We start from the raw sequence: 18,937 nt of genomic DNA, 5'->3' as shown, positions 1-18,937 counted from the left end.
AGTTTAATTACTAACTTAAAATTAGCTTTCTCTTTTATTATATAAAAAGTATTAATTACCTCGTTATTAATAATAAATTACTACGTTAGGGCTTATTATTATAATCTTTTATAACGTCTCGCTAGTAATATTAGTACCCTTTTAGTAATTTCCTCTTCCTCGTCGTTTATTAATACTATTATAACGATTTCGTTAAGGATAATTTCCTATGCCTCTACTACGGGTCATATAGTTTCCCCTAGCTCTTCTTTTTTTTATAAGTTAGAAATTACTTCGTTAAGATCTATATAGTACGGTCTAATTATTATAATTAATATTTTAAGTAGCTAGTTACGATCCCTTATGACTATATAAGAGCGCTCGTTAATAGAAATTAACTTATATAGCTTAGCCTATTATTAAGTAATTTCGCGCTATACTCGTATATCCGAATTTAATAATATATTTAGATTATCCCCTATATCGGGCCTATTACGTATAGTAATTACCTCGTTAACTTACCTTTTTATACTTACCTCGCGCAGTACTTATATTATTTTTTTAATTACTCGGGCTTATTAACTTATGCCTAGCGATAGTAGCGAGGCTAAGGTCGTTTTTAAATATATTTTAAATACTAATAGCGTTAGTATAAGTCCGTTAGGCCCTATAGTATCGTTATAGTATTTAAGTACTATTTAGAGGCATTCGTCGTTAGTAAAATCCGGATTTTCCTTTTTAATAATTCTAAACGCCCTTTTTAACTATTAGTATGCCCTTTTTACCTTTTTAATACTATAGTGCGCTTTAACGGGTACGACTTTTAGCTATATACCGTAGGCCGTCGTATTATCCTTAAATTTTACTAATTTAAAGCTAGTACTAGCGTCGGTTCTAATACCGTTTAGCGGTCCTTAGTATATATCGATTTAGCTTTTTCGTAGGGCTACTTATACTATTTTTACTTATAGATCCCGGAAGAATTGCCTTATTTAAAAAAATATAGCTACGTTAATTATATATAGTACTAGCCGACTATTTAAATAAAAGATATCGACGACGATTTCCTAGTTAAAGTTAAGCTTATTACGTAATTTAAACTTAAATTTATATAAGCTCTGCGCATTTATTTAGTATTAGTAATATACTTTCGTTAACTACTCTAGCGCCCCTATTTTAATATTATTATTACTTAATTACTTTAGGAGGTTATATAGCCTCGTAACCGACGGGTACCCGAATCTCTAATATAGTTTTCTAAGCTTACTTTCCGTTAAGTAATTAATTAACTTCGTATCGTTAATAAGCTTTATAAACGTATACCCCTATTGTTATTTAACTATTTCGAAGTACTTATTACTAAAAATTCTATTTTTCGTATTATTAAATATAATACTTAGTCGATTTATATTTTTTAAATATAGGAGAAATAGGGTATTAATAAGTAAAATATAGAAAGTTATCGTTCCGAAATACGTTTCTACTTCTATTATACTTAGGGTAACGATTTCCTTACTTAGGCTAAAACTAATCCTCGTAATACCCGCTATTAACGTATTAAGTATTACTAATACGATTTTTTATAATACTTAGAATTACCCTTTTCCTCTAGTTAATTATTACGATACCTTAGTATTTAAAATAATCTTATAAAAATTATCTAGGCCGTACCTTTTATTTATATAGAATACTTATATAAGCTTAGTATACGAGGGATCTAAGTAATATAAAAAGGACCCCTCTAGTTACCCCTAGATTTACTTAGTACTATGTTCCTTTTTTTTAGATATTAAGAGAGATAGCGTTTTCTCTTTAATTATTAAGAGAATAGGCTTCGGCCCTATTAGATTCGCCCTTTTAGCCGCCTCTATATCCGTTATTTAAGGGACCTTCCCTTATTATTTATAAATAAAAGCCTATTTATTAAGAGCTTTTACTACTTTTTATTCGTTTAGCTTCGTATATCCTCCGGAGCTTAATAGGGTAAAAAAAGAGTAATTAACCTTATTAATTTCGTTATAATCTAATTCGTTAGTATAGGGGGTAAGATCTTTTTTATTTTCTAAATCTCTTATAGGGGGTATATACTTTAGGCCGCTATTTTAACTACTATTACTAAGTTCTATACCCCCGGATCTACTTTTATATATAACAAAGAATTAATTAAACTAACGAGGGCTAGTTTTACTATTTACTACCCTCGACTTTTTATATTATTTATATAATTTAATACGCTCTTTTTTAGAGTAGTTATTTAATTAATATTTATCCTTTTTATAAATATAGTATTACTTTTTTTATTACCCTACCCATAAGTTAAATCTCTATCTATTTAACGAATTTAGGCCTCTTTATTAATAATTACTATATCTAGCCTCTTTTCTTTTTTTATTATATGTTTAATCGACTTAATATTATTAATAAGGGCCGTCGTATATTTAGAAATAAGTTTAGCGTAGTATTCTTATTTTAATATTAAAACTAAATCTTAGCCTCGAGTAGAGCGTCTCGTAGTCTTTGGGTACTTAGTATAGGGTTATTTTTATTTTTAATATATACTAAACTACGGTATAAAAATATCTAACTTTCCGCTCGTTTATCCCCTTATTTAGCTAGGTTTTTACTAGCTTATTAATTTAATTAATAAGCCCTTTAAGGATCTTTACTCGCAATTTACCCTCTATTATCCTAGCTATAAATATAAAAAAAATCGCTCGTAGCTTAAATAAGAGCTCTAAGTTCTTATTATAAGTCTCGAAGCGGCTTTGGATTATATTAATTATACTAAAAAAGTTATTTTAATTAAAATTACGTACCGCTTCGTAATAATAATTAGAGGCTTTGCTTATAAATACGATATTAATTACCGAATAGTATTAGTATTCCCTAATTCCGACTTTTTTATAATAATCGTAAAATATCGTTAAGGTTTCTTATAAGACCTTATACTTCCCCCTAGAATATAATTTCTCTTTTAAGAAGATCTTTTAAAAATTTATAAATTATTTTATATTTATTACTAGATTTTCGGTATTTATATGCGATCCCTACGTCGCTACGTACTATTAGTAATTTCGGGTCGTTTACCTCTTTTTTTATTAGCCGATCGGTGCCGAATTTCGTATTAATAGCGGTAATAAGTTATAGATTGAAATAAGTAGAATTATCGATTATCGTACTTCTAATACTATATTTTACCCCAGTATATCCTTTTATAATAATAGATTTCCGTTAGTAATTATAAGGAGGAAATCTAGGTCGTTTACCCTTTTTTTAAATTTATAAAAGCGATTATACGCTTTATCGACCTATACTTAGTTCTATAATACGAATTCCTCCTTTATAATTATCGCTACTAGTATTTTATATAGCTTTTATAATTATAATTACGCTAGTAATACCCCTCGCTTATAAAGGAATTTATTAACTATTTTTATAATTTTTAAACTTATGCTCGCGAACTATTTATTTAGCTAGTAACTAAGGTCGTTTATAATTTTATAAAATAAAAATTACTCTTATAACCCCTTTTTTTTATAAACCTTAGTTAAATAGATTAATACCGCGTTAATTTACTTATTATTAGGCTAATTTGCGATTCTATATATCTACGTCCCCTAATAATCCGGGTTAATATTTACCTATTTATAAGGGATTAGGATTTTATTTAGGATCGGGTTTCGTTCTCTTTTTCTTTACCTTAACTTACTAAGGGTCGTACTCTAGTTTATATTTATATTAATAGTCGCTAGCGTATTTAATTTTAATAAGGATATATTTAATCCGCGCGCTAGTTATAGTAAATCCGTACTTTTACTACCTAACGAATTTATCGGGGTTTAAGAAATTCCTACTTCCTCTTACCGTCTCGCTACTACTCTCGTTTTTATTATTTTTAGTAATTACTACTACTTTTTTAAATTACTAGTTATTATACTTACTAAGATCCTCTTTTTTATTTAGTATAAAAGGGTAGGTTTTAGTAGTTCCTTTTAATAATAGTAATAGTAAACGTTTATATTATTATAAAAAGATATAGTAATTAGTCTCGGGATCTTTACTAGTTATTAATTTCCGCTATCCTATATACTTCTAGCTTCCTAAGCCTTATACTTTTTATAATCTCTAAATAGCTTCCTTCCTTAACCTACCTCTTTTAGGGTAATATTCCGTAAAAATAATTAAAAATAAACGCCGAGCGGCTCGTAAAAGAGCTATATAAGTTATTAAGAACTATATAGGCTATTAAGTACGGTTAACGAAGTTAAGCCCTCTTTTTTATAAAATCGTAAATTTTAAAAACTTATTAAAAATACTTACTTACCGCTCGTATATAATAGGGTTAAATACCTTAAAAGTTATATTTTTTACGGCCTCTCGGTACCTTATTTTATATTTTTTAAATAGTCTTTTTTATAGCTTAATTATAGTTAAGTAATTATCGCTTACTAGCGATCCCTTTTATTATTTAATTAATTTTTTAAAATTAATAATCTCGCGCTAAGAGCTAATATAAAAAGAAGCCTTTTAGTAGCCCTCTAAAGAATTCTTTTCTTTTTTCCTTAAATCCTCGTCTTTTTAGCCTTTTTTTAGGCTAATAATAACTCTAATAAGAGGTCGTAGGACTACTTTAGGGTAGTTACTTTTTTTTTAAGTTAATCTCTAAGATTTATAATACTCTTAACTCGATACTATTAGGACCTTTAAATCCCCTCCTCTCTTATTAAACCGTTCTTTATACTATATTCTTAAATAATACTAAAGGGGTAGTTAAAAAAGCTATAAAAAAGTTATTTAAATTACGGGCTTAAGGTCGTACTTATAAAATCCTTATAGTAATAAACTTTTCTATATACTATAAATCTCTTAGCTTAATAACTCTTATAAAGTTACTTTTATTACTAAATAAGAATATTTACGTTTAGAGATCCCCTTTTTTAATTACGTAGTACTTTTTTATACCGTATTATTAAGCTCGTTCGTTATACTAATTAATTAAGTAAGTAGTCGTTATATAAGTATTTTTTTTTATTAATTTAACTAGTTAATTTCTAATTATAGGCCGGCTATAAAAAAGTTATTTAGTAAAAAAGCTACTCGGGGCGATAGTAAAAAACTAGTTACTTAAGTAGTTTTATTAATTAACGTAGTTTAATATAATAAACGTCGACCTCTCGTAAGTAGTAAAGGGCTATAATTACTTAATTCCGTGCGGTATTTAAGAATCGCCTCCTTTTTTATTTACTTCTGTAAGGTTAATTAGTATAAATCTCCTATCCTATATAGTATTAAGAGGTCGTCTCTTTTACGTAGCGAGATACTTTACTAATTTATAATAATAGAATTTAATTACTAATTAGTATTAGTATTCTTATTATAAAGTAGTTAGTTCGAACCGTAGTTAACGAAGAGATTAATTAAACTATCTAAATATCTACGTAGTAAGTATAAAAAGGAGGTTCTAACCGTAGGTTAGGCTAGCTACGATAATCGTAAATAGGGCCCCCAATTAGCCCCTGCGCAGTCGGCTGTATGCTGCGGTCGAATTAGACTTCTAATCCGATAGTAACGGACTTTGACCAGGAAGTCTCCGGCTGGCCATTGTGCCCATATGCCTTAGCACGTACGGAGGCAGATTCACCTTCGCTCAGCTGAACAGTAGGCCATGGGACGAATACGGAGTCAGCAGATTCGACGTGGAAGACTTCGGTTATACCTTGTTTCGTAACCTCAAGATCGTACCCGAGTTGAGTCCAATTAGCGGCGTCGCCTTCAAATCGCCAGGATATCCGGGGTGTAGTTTGGTGTATACCCAACGCGGAGCGATGTTGCTCGAACTGTAGATCAAAGATACTGACAGACATGGTGCCAGGTGAGGTATGAGAAAGGTGAATGAGTGGCGGGAGATGAAGGAGTAAGCGATAATAGTTGCAACTGCTTGACTACATCCATTTATACTTTGCTTCCTGTCAATTTGAGTCGATATGATCGGGTGAATATGATAGTCTCTAGGTGCTCCCCGCATTTATGTCGGCTTAGATAGGGACGAGAACCACCGCCCTGGCATCATTGCTAGTAGCTCATTATATGATCGATGCCTGTTGGATCGTATTCGAATTCTATGCGAACTCCAGAGCGATGTTTAGGCAGGACTTTCATGCGGGGAAGGTTCTGGACTACACGTAGGTAAACTAAGTATTTACTCAAAGTCAATAACGCCGAAGATAGGGTGAAATGTTGTTGAGGAAGGGAACGTGGAATTGAATACGAAGTATTGAGCTAGCCCAGGTAAAATGGGGGAGACGCGCCGTTGTTCAAGCTGCTGCGAATGTACAGGTGAGGCAACAACTCGCCGAAACGTAACTCAAGGGGCTATTCCACAGCTCGAGAGTCCGCTTGGATTAACGTTAGTGCTACAGGGGATCTTCGCCTTTCTTGAGGACTAAAAGCGCTATAATAGGTATAAGCGGAATGGTCGAACCTGGCCAAGACGTCGAGGAGGTACTTCCGGGAACTAGACCTATGGCATCACAGCATTTCCGGTAAGAAGATTGCGATACAGAGTGAGAAATGCAAGGGTGTCACATATGCCGTGTGGGGTTCTCGTATATTAGAGCATTACCCCAGATGGTTCGCATCAAACTACCCCGACTTCGGGTTATTAATTAGCATAGAGAAATGACATGAGTGCCGAACCCAAAAGTTCGTGCGCGCGCAAAGTTGAGAGGCCCCTCGACTACCTAAGTAGGAGGCAAGGCAGTGAAGAATCCTTAGTGAAAGCCAAGGGAGAAATCGACGAACTTTAGACCGAGATACTATGTCTTCCCTCTAAAAGGTATATCCCTATACCGAGGACTAATCGGATATATTACGGGTATAAGTAGGGAAGCTCTAATAGTAATACAAGGTAACTAGTCTTATATATACTATTTATAGTTAGGACGCCCTATATAGTATAGGAGGTATAATTATATTATTAATACGACGTATAGAAATTAAACTTATAACTCTCTAACGTAGTGTAGAGTTATTATTATATTCTAAATAAGTTAAAATAACTAACTATAATATAAAGCAAAAGCTTTAATAATAATAACTCTGATCTTATTATCTCCTATTCTATACTATATAAGTACGCTGGCTAGCACCTAAATGGTTGGGCCGTAATATAGATATAAGAATTAAAAAAAAAATAGTACTTTATTTTAAAAATATTAATTTAAATTAGTCAAGTTATTAATTATAAATCTCTTTATATTAATACATTATATAGAGGCTAGATATATAATAGAAACTAATTTTATATCATTTATTTATTTATTTACTTATAAGGCTATTAAAATAGTATGTAGTATAGTTATATTCATGTGGCTATGCCCCTGCCTGTGGCTGTGGCTGTGGCTAGCCGCGGCTCACAGGATGAGGGAATGTCATCCGGACGGCGGACCTAACGTTAGCCGACGGGTACCTAATGGCCCAAGCTCAACTACCATTCAGCCCGGTACGTACCTATGCAGGCCCGGGGATCGTTCCGGGCGCGTGGACCCGCACCCCCAGCTCTGCCATCTGGTACCATGACAGTTTCAGATACCTCCCAGCTCGTATCTGTTAGTCTTCTACCCCCCATTTCGCGCTCATCAGTCCAGATAAGCGAGTGGCATCCTAACAAGAACCTTGAGAGATCGTCGCTGACGTAGCGGGTCAGGTTGTCCGGGGCACCCATCGGAGACAGCTTCAGGAAGCTCTCTATCTATCCGCAGCCGCACCTTCAGGCACCCGTGACCGTGACTCGCCAACGCATCACGTTAAGCCGGTCTGGCCTCTCAGCATTCCCAGTCTCCTCCCCCGCAAGAAGGCGAAGCGAACGGGTTGTAGTTTCTATCTCCCCGAGTTCCTCAGCTTCTTTCATTCTTCCTCCCATCAACCGAACCCGACAACCACATACAAACATCACAGCCATGGCGAAACACCGGTCATCACCACCCTCAGTCCTCACGGCCGCGGCCGCAGCAGCAGCTCTCTACCTCCCCCTCGCCTCAGCCGCCCAACCTGGCGCCGCCTCCCCTGTCCCCGCCCCGATGCGCGACCTAACCTGGGGTCAAATCAACTTCCTCCACACCACCGACATCCACGGCTGGCTCGGCGGCCACCTCCTCGAGCCACAATACTCGGCCGACTGGGGCGACTACGTCTCCTTTGCCGAGCACATGCGCCGCAAGGCCGACGAGCAAGGCGTCGATCTCCTCGTCATCGACACGGGCGACCGCGTAGAAGGCAACGGCCTCTACGACGCCTCCTCCCCGAAAGGCCTCTTCACCTACGACATCTTCAAAGAGCAGACCGTCGACGTCATCTGCACAGGCAACCACGAGCTCTACCAAGCCGACGCCGCTCAGCGCGAGCACGACATCACGGTGCCGAATTACAGAGAAAACTACATTGCGAGTAACCTCGACTACATCGACCCAAAAACGGGTGACCGAGTCCCGCAGGCCAAGCGCTACCGCAAGTTCAAGACGAAGAACCAGGGGCTCAACGTTGTCGCTCTCGGCTTCCTCTTCGACTTCACGGGTAACGCAAACAACACGGTCGTCCAGCCGGTCGAGGACACGGTCAAGGAGGAATGGTTCAAGACGATGCTGCGCGAGGAGAAGCCCGACCTCTTTGTCGTCATCGGCCACGTTGGCCTGCGCATGCCCGAGTTCAAGGCCATCTTCACCGCCCTGCGTAAGGAAGCCTGGTTCGCGCCCATTGCCTTCTTCGGCGGCCACGCCCACGTCCGCGACGCGCTCTCTTTTGACAGGGAGGCGTACGCCATCGCCAGCGGTCGGTACGGCGAGACCATCGGGTGGATGTCCGTCAACAACGTCAAGAAGAAGTCAAAGTCGGCAGATGAGGTCTCGGATGAGGCCGCGGCATCAGTCTCCTTTACGAGAAAGTACATCGACAACAATCTGCTGGGCCTCTACCACCACACCGGCCTCAACGAGACGACCTTCCCGACAGAGCACGGCAAGAACGTCAGCAAGCTCATCACCAAAGCTCGCAAGGCCCTCGACCTGGATTACAAGTACGGCTGCGCGCCTCAGGACCTGTGGGTCAACCGCGCCGCCTACCCCGGCGACGACAGTATCTTCACCTGGCTCGAGACGCAGGTCCTCCCGGACGTGATCCACAAGGACGACAGGAAAGACGTGCCGCGCCTGGCCATCGTCAACACGGGCGGCCTCCGCTTCGACATCTTCAAGGGCGCCTTCACAAAGGACAGCACCTACATCGTCTCCCCCTTTACGAGCACCTTCAAGTACATCCCCGACGTGCCCTACCCCGTCGCCAAGCGCGTCATCGACCTCCTCAACAAGGCTGGCAAGATTTTCCAGGAGACGGCGGGCACGAGCGACGTCCGATTCATGAACATACCCGAGATGATGTACCCCAAGAACGACATGGTCATGCTTAAAACGGAGAAGAGCGCACAAACGGACGGCGAACCCCGCCGCCTGGAACTCCGCCACACGCCCGCCGACAACCAACAACCTCTTTCCAACATTGACGATGACGACAAGTCCAAGAAGCCGGACCTCATTGGCGGCTACACCACAAAGGACGACATCGGCACCGACGGCGACGACACGGAACACTCCCCCATCACCTTTTACGAGGTCCCCAACTGTATCCAGACGGAGATCGGCTTCCCCAAAGAGGGCGAGCCGGATAAGGTGGACCTCGTCTTCATCGACTTCATCCTGCAGTGGATCATTGTCGCGCTCAAGTTCAGCGGGGGCGAGTATAGCGAGAATGACGTGCTGAGCTGGTCCGACGAGACCCTGACGTACAAGATGGGCGAGTGGATCAAGGAGAACTGGAAGGGAGACTGCTGAGCGACATGGACTACTTGGTAATATAGAGATGGGATCGCCTCCTTGGGATGGTTGATAGCTTGGGTTCTGTTTGCATTGTTTATCTATTAAGATTGTTTTGAGCATGAGGTATATTGGGTCACTCGGTAGGAGTTTTTGTTTTGAAAAGGGTCGGAGCCCCTCCCCGATTTGTTTGCTTGTCATGGGCGGGGGTTGCAAGCAATGTATGCTCTAGTCTAGACTAGACGAGACTTTATACTAGGATGTGAATAACGGCACAGAGAGAGAGCCAGACAGGTGGGTTACGGGCACGATTATAAGGTATGCCGCAAGGATGATTCGCAACAGGGGGGAAATTCTTACACGATAGACTAGCAATGATCAAGCATAAGACACATACTCACTTCTCACGTTGCGTCTGAACTAAAACCGAGTCAGGATCTCCTGTTCGATGTGCTCGGTCCATGTTTTCTGGGTACCTACTACGCTTAGTTCGCTGCTGTCGAGTGTGTGTCGACGGACCTGTCAGTGTCACTCACTCACCTGAAGGACGCAAACCGAACCTCGTATCGGGTGCTCACCGGCAGATACGATCATCGTCCGGGCACCGAGTCCATCCTTTCTAGACGGCGGGAGTCTAAAGTGCATGTGGGCAACCACGATGGTAGCCCTCTGCGGCGAACCTCCTTTCCCTGTCACCCCTTTGCATGCTTTCGTCGTCTGTCGTGTACTACTGTGGCGCACGGCAGAGGCCGCGAGATGAGGCAAGCCACGCAAGCCAAAAGGCGATTTCGAGATTGACAGAAATATGGTCGGGAGGAGCACCCAGACTCGAAACTTGGTCGGATCTGGATCTCTTCCCAGTAGCGTATGTAAGAGTTTTTCTTTCGGTCAACCTTTTTTCCGATGCCCCTTCTCCAACCGACGATGGTCGAAGCCCGAGCGAAGTGCATTAGTTGTGGTTAGCTGGCGCGGGCCGACCTCTTGTCTTTTTCAGGGTGCAGGTGGCATCACGGGCGGCGACGCTATTGACAGAACTGTCAGCTGAAGCGCTGCGCAAAAGTTGGAACCGAAAAAACAGATGCAAAGTCGTCCGACTTAAGCCTGGTGGGTTTTCCTTCAGTATATGGGTGGTCGGGATCCAAGGGGGCGGAACATGGCGCGTCGTCCTGTTCATGCGTTGTGCGTCTCCTCCCTAGATCTGGGCCCTGACCTATTTCTTATTCTGGTCTTGTTGTAGCCTGCATCAAGGACCCAAGATAAGGGACGGCATGAAGAAGAAGAAGCGCACTCTACCTTGGACTCTAGCGTGATCTTAGTACCGCAAGGTAAATAATCTACGCATGTGCTGGTACCAGCATGTGGGGTGTTGTTCAAGAGAGACGAATGAATCAACTTCCAAGTCCGCCCTTAGCAGGGCGGCTGCCCGCGTAAGGAGCATTGTCGATCCGGTGGAGGGTTTCTTGTCCCTTGGATATGCCCACAGACTTCTGCAGGCAATACGAGAAAAAAGGTGTCGTGCTCGCCCGTAGATCTTCATTGAAGTTCGGACACGTTTTGACGTCGACGATCCACCTGTGACGGAGAGATTCTGATGTCACTTCCCTTGATAGGACGTGGATATGCTTTCCCACCTCGGCATCGAGTTCGTCGTCACGGAGAAAGGTTCCTCAGTGGTCGGGGGTTTACGCAGTATTTGGGCTTCTAGGGTGCCATCGGGCTCCATCGACTCCATGTTTGTTTCGTTTCGTCAATGGATCAACACGGCAGTGATGTATCAACCTGGCCTGGGGAACAAATAAGTTTCAAGGTCTTTCGTTGCTCGGATGGAGAAGCCGGCCCAGAAAGAGCATGCAAGCTAAAAAAGAGCTTCTTAGTCCAGGGACACAGGGGAAACCCCTTTTTCTATGAGGTACGTACCGTTGGTTTGGCATCGCATCTCGTTTCTTCTGCATGGCCCTGGTGAAAATGCCCTCCCCTCTCTTACCCCCCTTGCCTAGGTATTTACCCCCCCGAATTAGCACCAAACATAATAAGCTTCGGGCAATCCAAGAATTTTAGGTACGGTGAGTATCTCGAGTAATGTACCTTTCAGTTGGCCGAACTCTGCAGAAATGCAGAACCCGCAGACATTAAATCTGCGGCCGGCGGTGGGCTAACGAAAGATTTTCGAATGAGAGAAGCCGTAGAAACTTCGAAAAAGAGATGAGTCCACGGGTGTTGAATCTCGCAACACCCTTGATCCTGGACTCTATTGGGGTGGTATTTTCCGGGGGATTGCGTCTTATCAAACTGTATGATGCTTATCGTGGAACCTCCAAAGTGGCCCATCACGCGTTCTTGTCCAATGTCTTCGGGTTTGGAATCGCATAAGGGTCGTTATATCCTTTTTTTTTCAGGGGTCTTGGCCGTCTCTCCCTTTGCAGGTCATCCGAACTTCGTCACTGGTGCGAGTGTGGGTGCGAATCTGGATGAAGTGCCTGCGAACTCCTTGCAGCTGCAGCGAAAAGGATTCGTCCCCCCTTCTTCTTTTCCCCCCTTGAACCTCCTTCAGACGACCTCCCCCACTCGAGCTGTTGACGTGCGCGCGTGGAGGCCCTATCCCCGATAATATGAAGCTACGTCAAAGGGGGAAAAGTGCGAAATTGCACATACTGCGTACATTTGCCAATACGGCCACCAATCCCCAGCAGGAGGAACGTGTGCAGCATCGCTGTGTGTCGCGCTCTCACCGGGCTGCCGTTTCATTAAACACCAATCCAAAGAGGGAAAATGTGCCTGGGAGAGGGCCTGTTCTCATCTCCACACTGCAGTCGGTCGTGGTCCACCCTTCGTTGGCGACAGCGGCGACGTCGCAATAGCTCGGTCTGCTCCGGTTAAGGTCCCCATCGCAGGTTCGTTTCCTTAGACTTTTGTTTCCCGTCGTTCCTCGCCTCAGCCCTTCACAAACTTCCACCATCTCTTTGCTCTTTCTCGACTCCTTGCTGGTGGCTATTGTAGACTTGTTTTGCAAGGGATCGATATCAGTCTCATCGCTCTTTATCACATACATCCCGCCAAGAAGAGACTCACTACACTTGTTGCTTTTCCGCTCGAAAACTCAAGCCCTCTCTCAACCTTGTCTCGATCCAGAGTCCACTCCACCGGAGCTCTGCCCTGTCACTGATCTGGGCAGCTCGCCCATCCTGGCCTCCCTCTTCCGGACGTTATTACTGCTGGGCCCCTGATCTTGTGACGGATCAATTGCTTGGGGCCGCGAATAAGGATCGTCGCCCTTGTCCATCACCCAACGCTGCCTCCACAACTTGAGCACTTTCATTCGGAAAAGACGCGACATGGCACGTATGCAATAACCACTGCCGCTCTTCCTCTCTTTTCACGACACCATTGTTCCTGCTCGGTCGCCTTCTACGCCTCCGAGTGCTCGATTTTGGAGCCGTGGCAAGCACTTTTCACCAATTGTTCAATTCCCTCGAACTGGTTCTTCCTTCATTTCGCATAGCCATACTCGTTCGATTGTTGACCTGGACGTCTATTGCCGGGATTGGGCCCATTCTATCACTCTCTGTGCATAGCTCACAGCTTTTTTATGCCCTTCTTTTGTTCTGTATGCCCCTCACCAACCCCTCCATCTCGCTTCGAAGGTCGATCCGACTAACCAACGTAGTTTCTTGATACCCTTTTCATAACGCAACCATGGTGTCTTTTTTCGGGCTGAAACTCGGGGCCGATAAGAAAAAGTGCGCTCCCAGCCCTCTGTCGTGGATCTGCAAACTGACTTTGTGAAGGAAACCTGCTGAGAAGGCTGAGATGAAGCCTCAATGGAAGAAAATTGACCAAAACACGCTTGGTCAAGGGCAATTCTTCGGAAAAGATCTGGACCGTCCCATTCTCATCAACGGATCTCGCCCCGGCACAGCCATGTCGAACAAAAGTTTCGCCGCCAACTTCCGTCATCCGAATGCGCCGTACCTCAATGGCGGCTCATCTTCCCTAGTCGATCTGGGTGCACCCGGCGTCAAGGGTATTCGGCCTGTTGGATCTGAGGCAAATTTGAATATGCGTTGGAACAACACTTCTGTGACCAGCTTGAACAACATCGCATCTCCACCGATCATCACCGGTGGCAATGGATCAGGAAGCAGACCAGGAACACCAAACTCGGCCCGGGCCAAGGCTTGGGTCAACCCTCTCGACGTCCACTTTGCTCGTGATGGTGCTGGCCCTAGGAGCGATGGAGCTCTCAGCCCGGCACCGAGTGCTGCACCAAGCGGTTATCACTCTCCGAACAATATATCGCCTCTGCCTACACCGACCGCAGCCAACGCACCTCGAAGCCCACTTGGGCAGTTCGAATTCAACCTGAACCCGTCAGAGTCGTCGAAGGATGACAAACTGACTCCAGCTCCGTTGTCGCCCAACAAGGCCTTACCTTCGCCTCCTCAATCCATCAATGGCTCGCTCCCGCCATTGAGGACAGATCTCAGACCGAAGACAGCAGTCACTGCTGTTCGTGAAGCTCACAGGCCGCGGCCGGCCGCACTCCCGTCCCCAACCGCGTCGGCAGGACGTTCCAGCGACGAGGATCATTTCTATCCCAGGCCAATCATCCAGAATGTTGCCGCGAAGAGGGACACCCTCACGATCACCACCCCAAGAAGGCAGAGCTTCTCCATGGATATCGACAATGATCCTACCGGACTCGACTTTGGTATGGCGGAACGAGGACGAACACTAGAGCGGGAAAGCCCAATTATTCCGATAAGTCCTGTTATACCAGTTAGCCCACCGCCAAGAAGCGCCAGGCGACCGCGCCCGCCAGAAATGAAAATCCTGCCGGAACCTCCCAGGAGCGCTGGCTTGCCGCCCCCCAGACCGCAGCAGGTACCATATGAAGGACCGCTGCGGAGTCCTGCCCGGCCTCTGGACGATTGGCCCCCTACGAGACAGCGTCAGGATTCAGATGCTCGAGAAATGGTCTCTCCGACCAGAGACGGAGAGCGTGTCCAGTACGATAGCCGTGAACGACAAGGTCCAGAACTCAGAGAGAGGAAAGACTCTGGTGGCCGATCTCGCGATGATCTTCCTTCCCCTCCACAGGGATACCTTGGACCCCCGCCGACCTCGAGACGGGTCGCACCAGGTGAGGGCGAGCGGAACTACGGTGTCACACCTGCAAACCGTCGACAGCCTCCGCCGCCCGTCGAGCTTCAGCGCAAGGCGTCAAACCCGCAGCAATATCAGCCTCCTAGCTGGGATGATCGGGACGTCCACCACGGAAACTTCGCAATGGTGTCACCTCGCATGCAGTCGCCGCAGCCGCCCACGCCGAACAGCTTGATTCCCGAGGCCTCCAACGACGCAAACTGGCCGTTGCCGAGCCCGTTGGCAAGCCCAACGTTCGGAAGCCAGAGACCGCAGACGCCGAAAGAAAAGGCAGAGGCTCAGCAAATGAGTCCACCTCCAGTGCTTCCTCCGCCTCGTGAGCGAGGTGACGCGAGACGGCCAGACTTTGGACTAAGGGCCCCGACTGGTATTGCAGATGAATTCCGAGTAGGGTTCATCTAGACTTCTAGGAAGGTGTTAGCAATTGGTGCATCCCATCACGCCGCCGCAGTACATAAGACACACCAAGAGACAGGGTACATGTCGGGAACCTGGAGTTTGGGGACGGAGGGCGGAATTATTGCTTGGGTTTTTTTCCCTTTGTTGGATCATTTAATGCTGGTTGGGGAAACAGAATGGCGAACGGAGCGATGTTTGAAGTGGAGTTTGGTTCCTGAGGTAGTCATTAAATGATAATGTAATCATTCCAATTCAGGCCAGGACGGTCGTGGCTTTCATTTTCCAGTGCCATCTTAGGTACATCTAGGAACCTGAATTGAGGTACCTGCATTCGGTATCCTTTGACGGATCCCAAGGTGGAAGCACCGGCCAGGCGACAGGTAACTTTACGGCATCTCGTCCCTTTCCGAGGGGCGTGGCTCCTTCCTGTTTTCCACCACCACGCACTAGGGGTGCTGGAGTCAACCGTGAAGAGAGAACGATGGCAAGCTTGTAATTCTCAGAGAACACGGTCTCTGATCGTCTCATGCTAACGTGCTCAGCAGAAGACATCGGACCGGCCTTGTGAGACGCGAGCCTTCGGCCTCGTTTCTTCCCGACTCGACTGCGGGACTGCCAACCGCGGTGGAGCCACCATCGCTGGGATATCCACGCTAAGCGCTATATATAACCTCCAGGTGTCAAATTTGTAACAGCGGCGGACATAGCTCAGTTGGGAGAGCGTCAGACTGAAGTCAACTGCAATCACTTAATCTGAAGGTCGTGTGTTCAATCCACACTGGCCGCATGTTTCTTTTTGAGTTTTGTTCCTATTGACATCCGGATCGCTTTGTTTGTGATGACCAGCAGCCAGCAAACAGGTTTTGAGTGGTAAAGTTTTGCATACGTTTTGTTTACTTTTCTTTCTCTCCCGTTTGCTCTGATGATAAATTGGCCGTTTTAGACTTCGTACCCGTTTGGCCCGTGCTCTTTGCCGGCAACGTTGTGAGCCTTCCTCACAGCGACATGGAACAGAATAAAATTGAGAACTTCTGCATTGCATCACAATCTCAGGAACAAATGGAAAACTAACGTACGGATATAACACGCTGTCCGTCATTCTTCTGTTTCTGGCAGCGGCATTTATGTGAAGTTTCACGCCTAGCCACTGAGAGAGCGTTCATGAGCGCAAACTCGTCATCCAGACCATTTCCTAACTAGCCCCGGCTTGCACGACATATTCCATTCGCATCTTCATACAAGCCAAGTCGAGATCTTCCAGACCCGCGACAACCCACAATAGGCGCCCCCGGGCAGCACCCACATTACGTGTAGATCGGACTACGCAACGCCTCTGGCTCAGCTGTCACAGCTCAGTCGAAACAGGGGAAAATGCGGGGGGCTAAGGAGCGAAGTAACGTCAGAGAACCGTGAGGCTCTCTCTCTCAAGAGTCAGTACTCCAGGAAGAGAGCTCTCTCTCCCCATTTTCCGCCTCTCCTCAGGAGCCAGCGCATCCGTGATTCGACTCCTTGCTCCCTCCCACCGCATCTGGAGGCCTGGGCGGCTCGGTAGACATGGGTTTCCAAAACATGTCCCGCTGCACGTTCAACACCCGGCCGACGGTGGGCGGGTCCGGGTTCGCCTTCTTTCTCCCCAGAAAAATAGCCATGAATTGAAGCTTATAGACGCCTCATCAAGGGGGGTCCGACAAGGCTGGTCGCGTGAGATTCGGTGGCTCCGGATTGGTTCGTTCAAATTGTTTGCCTTGTTACGGAGTACCTTTAAGGTATTCAAGGTTTTCCATCACACCCGGCCAGGGGAGACGAGGTAGGTGTCTCCATCCAACAGGGGGCGGAAGAAGAAGAAGAAACCCCATGCCCGTGTTTGAGATTTTCCGGACGACGGGCATGCCATCTAAACTTCCGATGTAGCGGAATGCTTGTCGTTGGTATTGGCCAAGATCGGATGTCTGACGCCCAGCCGTCTGGTCTCCTGGACGTGAGCGATTGACGCTCTTGCTTGGGCTGGTGAACTTCTTGTTGGTCCGTCTGATGGGACAGCACTTGTGGGCGAAATGGACGGGAAGTATAAGGGTCGGGACCATTCTTCGAGCTGAGCATGATCATTTCCTTTCCCTCCTCAGTCACTGTGTGATCCAAGTCGGTGCTCTCTTTCTCGTTTGTAACCTTCAATCCAGTGCTGTGCACTCTTTCGATTCGGCCAATCCCATCTTTATTCAACCTTCCTATAATTCTCCTCCTTCTTTCCCAGGTATCTATAGGAAAGCGGCGCATATCTCAAGATGCGTTACACAACCATCACTCTCCTTGTTATTGGTCTTCTCACAGGCAATGCCTTGACTGGTAAGTCATTCGCTCAGCATTCCTCTATACATCCTCCTCTCGAGAGACTTTGCAAGGCTGACATGGATTCCGTACAGCACCTGCTCCTCAATTCGGTGGCGGCGGCGGCGGCTTCGGAGGTGGCCGTGGTGGTGGTGGTGGTGGTAGAGGTGCCGTAGGTGGTGCAGGCGGCGGCGGCGGCCGAGGAGGCGGTGGTGGCGGCGGTGCTGGTGCCGGAGCCGGAGCCGGTGCTGCTGGTGCCGGCGGTGCTGGAGGAGCTGGCCGTGGAGGCGGCGGTGGCGGTGGCGGCAACCGAGGTCAGAACGCCGGCCAAAACGGAGCCGGCAACAACGCCGGCAACAACAATGCCAATGCCGGCAACGCCAACGCCGGCCAGAACAACAATAACAACAACCAGGACAACGCCGCTGCGGACGATGCCGCGGCTGATGCCAACAATGGCAACGCGAACAACAATAACAACAACCAGAACAATGGCAACAACAACAACAATAACAACCAGGACAACGCAAATGACAATGCGAACGCCGACGACAACGCCGATCAAGCAGCGGACGCCGACGCGGCGGCCGACTTTGTTGGCCTGGCTTGCACCGATGGAACTGGTGCAGGCGCTTGCCAAGCAGACGGCCAGTGCGATGTCAATGGCGACGTCAAGGTTGTCGCGGGTCAGTGTGGCCAGGCCGCTGCCGATGCCTAAAAGCAGGCGGCGTTACTATTATTGCGAGTAGCCAGGCGGTTAGTTAATGGAGGAGGTTTCTGTATATCGTATCGCAGCTCTCACATAGTGATCCTGAAATGCCAACAGTGTTGAATATAGATGTGGATTGGAAGAAAAGAAAGAGCTCACCACCGGTGTGGCTACATCTCTTGGTGCTCATGCTGAGAAATATTGGCGCTCATGTCGGGATTCGGCCTCGCATACTTATATGCGCTGAGTCTGTCGTCGAGCAGCTGGTTGGCGTATTTATTGAGTGTTGACCATAAACCATCCCACCATCCAGCCGGTTTGTCCTGACCAGTCAACCTAGACGGACGCTTTCTGGCTGGTGAGAGGAGTGGAATTGAGGGGACCCAAATGTGACTTCCTGTGTATATTCAGATGATGGAAGACGTGGGTTTCCAGACATCATCCCGCCTTTCTTCGGCCGCTCACTCGACACTGGCAGTATTCTCATGTTAATCTGGTT

The 18,937-nt window shown here is 45.8% G+C and overlaps 3 protein-coding genes and 1 non-coding gene across 4 annotated transcripts; all 4 read left to right on the top strand.

Moving 5' to 3' along the window:
• Window positions 1-7,937: 7,937 nt before the first annotated feature.
• CLUP02_08936 (calcineurin-like phosphoesterase) lies at window positions 7,938-9,860 on the top strand (the record flags this gene model as incomplete). Its single annotated transcript, XM_049287917.1, has 1 exon — window positions 7,938-9,860. One exon carries the CDS (start codon window positions 7,938-7,940, stop codon window positions 9,858-9,860), a length of 1,923 nt encoding a protein of 640 aa, XP_049145060.1.
• A 3,900-nt stretch (window positions 9,861-13,760) lies between these two features.
• CLUP02_08935 (uncharacterized protein) lies at window positions 13,761-15,407 on the top strand (the record flags this gene model as incomplete). Its single annotated transcript, XM_049287916.1, has 1 exon — window positions 13,761-15,407. One exon carries the CDS (start codon window positions 13,761-13,763, stop codon window positions 15,405-15,407), a length of 1,647 nt encoding a protein of 548 aa, XP_049145059.1.
• A 694-nt stretch (window positions 15,408-16,101) lies between these two features.
• Window positions 16,102-16,191, top strand: CLUP02_tRNA130. Its single transcript has one exon. It is a non-coding gene; the product is annotated as a tRNA-Phe (tRNA).
• Window positions 16,192-17,686: 1,495 nt separating this feature from the next.
• CLUP02_08934 (uncharacterized protein) lies at window positions 17,687-18,447 on the top strand (the record flags this gene model as incomplete). Its single annotated transcript, XM_049287915.1, has 2 exons — window positions 17,687-17,747; window positions 17,825-18,447. 2 exons carry the CDS (start codon window positions 17,687-17,689, stop codon window positions 18,445-18,447), a joined length of 684 nt encoding a protein of 227 aa, XP_049145058.1.
• Between the last annotated feature and the right edge of the window lie 490 nt (window positions 18,448-18,937).

The sequence above is a fragment of the Colletotrichum lupini genome, chromosome 4, assembly GCF_023278565.1.
Source record: "Colletotrichum lupini chromosome 4, complete sequence".
NCBI classification, from domain to species: Eukaryota; Fungi; Ascomycota; class Sordariomycetes; order Glomerellales; family Glomerellaceae; genus Colletotrichum; species Colletotrichum lupini.
The sequence above is the reverse complement of the archived record's forward strand: the minus strand, read 5'-3'. Positions and strand labels throughout refer to the sequence as shown.